Genomic DNA, 5716 nt, shown 5'->3' with positions numbered 1-5716 from the left:
GACTCAAAAAAGAGATTAAAAAAGTATTATTATCATTTCATTGGAAGTTTCAAAAATAAAGACTGTGAATGAATCAGAACGGTTAAAAATATAATACTATAAACAAAGAACACATAAAAGAAAGAATAGCCAAACTGGAAAGATTGAATTTCGCCACCAGAAACGTCTACAACAAGAAAAATTTGTCCTTAAATGGAAAAATAAGACACTAAAGTACAGTAGTAAGACCAGCGAACTGTGTGGTATGGAAACAGTCAGCCCTCCGAGTCTGGAGAGAGTCCTGAAGATTGAGAGGAAAATTCTGAGGTGAATTCACGGACCCAAAATAACGCCGTGGTCCTTCCTGGCCGGTTCGTGAAAAAAAAAACTCATATCACTGGGACAGCACAAACAATAATAACCAAAAAAATAAATCTGTACAACGCATGAAGGGTCAAGACTGCAATAATTTGTAAGGAAGTATTGTTACTAGACCAACGATTGAGCAAGGAGATAATTCGGTCAGAATCATAATTTTCTCAATTAAGAGTACACACTTTATGAGGCTGGGTGCAGCCCGGAACGCTCTAAAACCCACAAGGCTGACTCACTGCTACAGTGAAACAGAAAGTAATTATCTACCTTTCTACATAAGGTATAAGTACATAAAATTTTCTAGTGTTATAATCCATTAAAAATAAACGAGGGCAAAAAGACTCAAAAAAGAGATTAAAAAAGTATTATTATCATTTCATTGGAAGTTTCAAAAATAAAGACTGTGAATGAATCAGAACGGTTAAAAATATAATCCTATAAACACAAAACACATAATAGAAAGAATAGCCAAACTGGAAAGACTGAACTTCGCCACCAGAAACCTCTACAACAAGAAAAATTTGTCTTTCAATGCAAAAATAAGACACTACAATAAGAACAGTAGTAAGGCTAGTAATACTGTACAGTAAGGAAACAGTCAGCCTTCCGAGTCTGGAGAGAGTACTGAAGATTGAGAGGAAAATTCTGAGGTGATTTCACGGACCCAAAATAACGCAAAAGGGTTATAGGAGAATATACAATGAGGAAATATACAAGAATTTGGAAGATCTGGAAACAGGAGACTGAGATTTTATGAGCAGAGGGTCAGAATGAAAAATGAAAGACTAAATAGCAAAAAATTTCAACAAAGTTTACTGATATAAAAGTACAGGGGGATTAGTAAAACAAGTGAAAGAGGAACTGTGTAGAGTAAAAATAACAAATGAAGACTGCTTGGACAGAGAGCATTTTGGGAAGAAACTAAAAGAGCTTGGGGTCCTTGTGGGAAAGATGTGAGGATGAATCCTTCCTGACCGGTTCGTGAAAAAAAAAACTCAGACCACAATATACTCAACACATATCACTAGGACAGCACAAACAATAATAACTTAAAAAATAAATCTGTACAACGCATGAAGGGTTAAGGCTACAATAATTTTTAAGGAAGTATTGTTCCTAGACCGATGGTTGTGCAAGGAGGTGATTTGGTCAGAATCATAATTTTCTCCAATTAAGGGTATCCACTTTATGAGGCTGGGTGGACCCCGGAATGCTCTAAAACCCACAAGAGTGACTCACTGCTACAGTGAAACAGAAAGTAATTATCTACCACAGATTCAAACCCGGCTTCTTAGAGTTAGTAGTTTAGTGCCTTACCACTGAGCTACCCACTCCCATATTAAGAACTAAAATCTCTTCAGTAATTTGTATGAAATACAGTTATAATCTATATTTATAAAAATCTCGAAGTTATTTAATAGCTGATAATAATATCGGCTTATTGCTATCGAGGTGTGAACGTACACTTTCTATTACATACATATAATTACTGTAGGTAATTAATCTCTAGTCAATTATTATTATTTATAAAATCTCTTGCCAATTAAATAGTTATTAGCCTTCTTAATAACGGTCAGTAATAACAAAACCAGTAGTAAAAAAGTAATATGAGCCATAAAACAACACTATTTATATTAAAATGTTTATTATTTCCATTTTATGTTTTATCTTATATGTACTACTAATCTACTTTTTATTTATTCTCGATTTATTTGATTAATTATTAGGTCTGCATAAAAAAATTATTTTTTATATCAATGGTGTTTTACATTTTAAAGCACGATGAAAAAACAAGATATGTTTGTTACTAAATGTATTTAACAATTGCAACTCGATGTCTTAGTTTTAAATATATATAAATAACATAAGATTTGAAATGAATGCTTCATTCGGGAATGGTACCCAAATGCATTGGATTGCTAGAACCCACAGCATATAAATCTATCTTAAAAGACAATAACAAAAAAAAATTTCTGTTGTATAGCTAAATTACGTAAAATTATTTTTTTTTTTTTATTTCTTCTTCCTCTGTATTTTTTCCAATTTTTTTTTTTTTTTTTTGTTATTAACACTATATACTCAATCATTTCATTGCATTCCACTCTAGCATATCTCGTATTATTTTTTTTCCGCCGATCTGTCACAAATATTTAATTTACTACACACATTTTATTTTAAATTTATAAACTCATTCAAAATTGATACTTTCAGTAAGCACACATAAAGAAAGATAAAAAATAATGAGAAAACTTTGGAAATAAATGAAAATGTAGAAACGAATTAAAATAAAATAACAATAGATTATAATCGTGACACCAAATAAATAGGTTAAAAACTAATAAATAAATTAATTTTAAAAAAGATAAGAGAAATTTGAAGCAAATAAATAAATTGAACTTATAATAAATAATAGATAAATAAAAAAAAAATATTTTTTTTATTCGTAATTAATATAATTTTTATTCTATTAAAAGTATCTTTGAAATGTACAATACCCATTCATGATATTTTTGTAAGGGGATCCTACAATATAAAAAAATATGATAACAAAAATTTAAATTTTGGTAATATAAATATGAAATTTACTCTTTTTATTTAATATCGTATTATTTCTAATATTTGACAAGCACTTGATAAGGTAAAGGCAGTAAAAATAATTATTAGAACTCATCTATAATAAAAGAATAAAAAAAAAAACTAACTTAATAATAATAAAAAAAAGATTTTAAAAGTCCAACTGCATCTCAAGGTGAAATAAGTTGTCAGTCATTCCCACTCTAATTTCACATCTGATATGATTTTTTTTTCAAAAAGAGTTCATAATTATGCATTTTTTGATATTATGATATTAAAAAAATATATCTTTAAGGTATAAGAGAAAAGTATAACCATACATTTTAATTTTTGATGTAAGTGTCGAGTGGAAATTTCGCAGTAAACAAAATTATATAGAATTTTTCATAGTTATAACCGTGGTTCTATAGACTTTCCCTAGATTTAAATGAATGTATATAAGCCTGGATATGAATCAGGTAACTGGAGCACAATAAATATATCTCAAAATTCCTTAAGCTTTTATTCGTTAATTAATATTTTTTATGTGTTCTTAATTTTATTCTTTAAAAATAAATTCCTTAGGTCAACTAGGTTGTATATTCAAAATGAATTTATACATTGAAATCAATAACAGAAAAAAAAAATTATAAGTTAATCTCAAGAACAATATTTGCTAAAATCATAATCCTAGAGTAGTCAGAGCATCCTCCACAACTATATACATAATTATGAGAAAAAATAAAGAAGAAAAATACATATTTAATTCTATATTAATTATTTCTTTTATATACGTAGATATTTATTTATTTTTATTGTCTTTTTATGCATAATGAACTTTTATTTAGTTCATTATTAATTATTTGTATATTTGTAAACTATAACAATTGCAACACTATTTTTAGCAATTTCAAATAATTTTATTATATGATTAACATATGTGGAGTATATTTTTAAGTGATGTGATGAGTTGTTCATTGGGTACTGCATTTACAAAATGATTAATAGAAATTTAATTGTAGCGAGAAAAAAAATTCAGAAAATAAATAAATGTCCATAATAAAGCCTGGATGGTTGTAACATCTATTTTTTTTATTTTTTCAATATATTTTAATTATTAGTATTGAATAGTTTTGTATATTAAATTCATTTCATAACTAAATATATTAGGAGTTAACACAGTAAAATATGTATATAGTGAAAAGAAGATTATGTGTATATGTGTGTGTTATATATAAATATTCAAGTAGTGTAGTATAAGTAAATTCAGTTACTACAAATAAAGTAAATACATTTAATTAAAAAAATAGTTGCAGAGAGCAAAAAATAAATATTGCTTGAATTACGTGGCATATCTGACAAAAAAAAAAAGTTTTTTGATGGATCCCTGGAAATTAGAAATAAGAGGTTTATGAAAGTGGAATACAGAGGATAAAATAGATATTCTTAAAACAAAATAAATTCCAAGTGAGTTAAAAAAAAAATTACACTGTATTGTATTATGAACAATGCATCTTTACCTTATGTTAGGGTTTTTATCATATCTAATAACACCGCTTTGTATTATAGCAACCCCATATATTTTGGGCAGAAATAAAGAATTTCTCTCAAGCATCTGAAGTATTGTAATTCGAATTATATGACAGCCCTAATAGGTTTGGGGTAGTCTGCTGGATGAATTTAACGAAATTAACTCTGCTACATGGTACTTTGGAATATGTCGAACTCGAAATAAAAACAAAACATTTTTCAAAGTAAAGAAGTGATGATTTTTGCACTCTGCAATTATTTTTATAATGAGATGTATACGACATGTTTGTATTAACACAATTTGCTCAGACAGTACTACTTAATGAATAATTAATAAATAAATTATAAATTTTTCATTTCTTGATTTTTAATTGACTAATTAAGGATATTTCTTTTAATACAGAGAGCTATGAAACAGGATTACTTGTGCATTAGGTACAAGACTTACCTTGAGGATCTGCTGGCGGCCGGAGACGGGATTCCTGAAGACGTCGAGGAACTCTTTCCGTCGACGCCGATGTACGGTAGGCACAGGAGTATAAGGAGCAGCATCACACACACCGTCCACTGTACGACTGGCCTCACTCAGGTTCTCTTCCAAAACTTTCACTAGTCCTACCCCCCTCTTCGCTACTACGGCTCTCGGATCGTATATAACACCTTTTACTATACTGTAAAATAGCATAACAACGTATTATTAAACCTATAATACAAAATAATTATTCAGAAAAATGCTTAATTAGATTTAATAATAATAAATCATATTAAAATCATTTCAAGAAGAACTTTCAGGATGGGTACTAATGTCAACACTATTGGAACATATTTGATTGACCATGTTAGAACAAGAGCTCGTTAAAAAAAGGTAGTTATTTCACCCAAATTTTTTGTTACACTAACGAAAACTGTGTAGTCACTAGTCAAAATTGATTAATCTGTCAAGTATAGGTATGGGTATCCCTAACCACGATTATAACTATGAAAAAGTCTATTGAAAAAAATTAAAATGTATGGCTATACTTTTCTCTTATACCTTAAAGATATATTTTTTTAATATCATAATATCAAAAAATGCATAATTATGAAATTATTTTTGAAAAAAAAAAATCATATCAGATGTGAAATTAGAGTGGGAATGACTGACAACTTATTTCACCTTGAGATGCAGTTGGACTTTTAAAATCTGCATATTTTGTTATTATTAAGTTGTTTTTTTTATTCTTTTATTATAGATAAGTTCTAATAACTATTTTTACTGCCTTTACCTAATAAGTGCTTG

At 28.3% G+C, this 5716-nt stretch overlaps 1 protein-coding gene across 1 annotated transcript in view; it reads right to left on the bottom strand.

The window, feature by feature from the left end:
- Window positions 1-5108, bottom strand: part of LOC106682531 (angiopoietin-4) — a 406762-nt gene extending 401654 nt beyond the window's left edge. The window contains exon 1 of the mRNA XM_014423445.3: window positions 4886-5108. Coding sequence (XP_014278931.1) covers window positions 4886-4989 — 104 coding nt within the window. The 5' untranslated portion in view covers window positions 4990-5108. The remainder of the gene's footprint in view (window positions 1-4885) is intronic.
- Between the last annotated feature and the right edge of the window lie 608 nt (window positions 5109-5716).

The sequence above is a fragment of the Halyomorpha halys genome, unplaced genomic scaffold, assembly GCF_000696795.3.
Source record: "Halyomorpha halys isolate HHAL.00 unplaced genomic scaffold, Hhal_1.1 Scaffold24.1, whole genome shotgun sequence".
NCBI classification, from domain to species: Eukaryota; Metazoa; Arthropoda; class Insecta; order Hemiptera; family Pentatomidae; genus Halyomorpha; species Halyomorpha halys.
The sequence above is the reverse complement of the archived record's forward strand: the minus strand, read 5'-3'. Positions and strand labels throughout refer to the sequence as shown.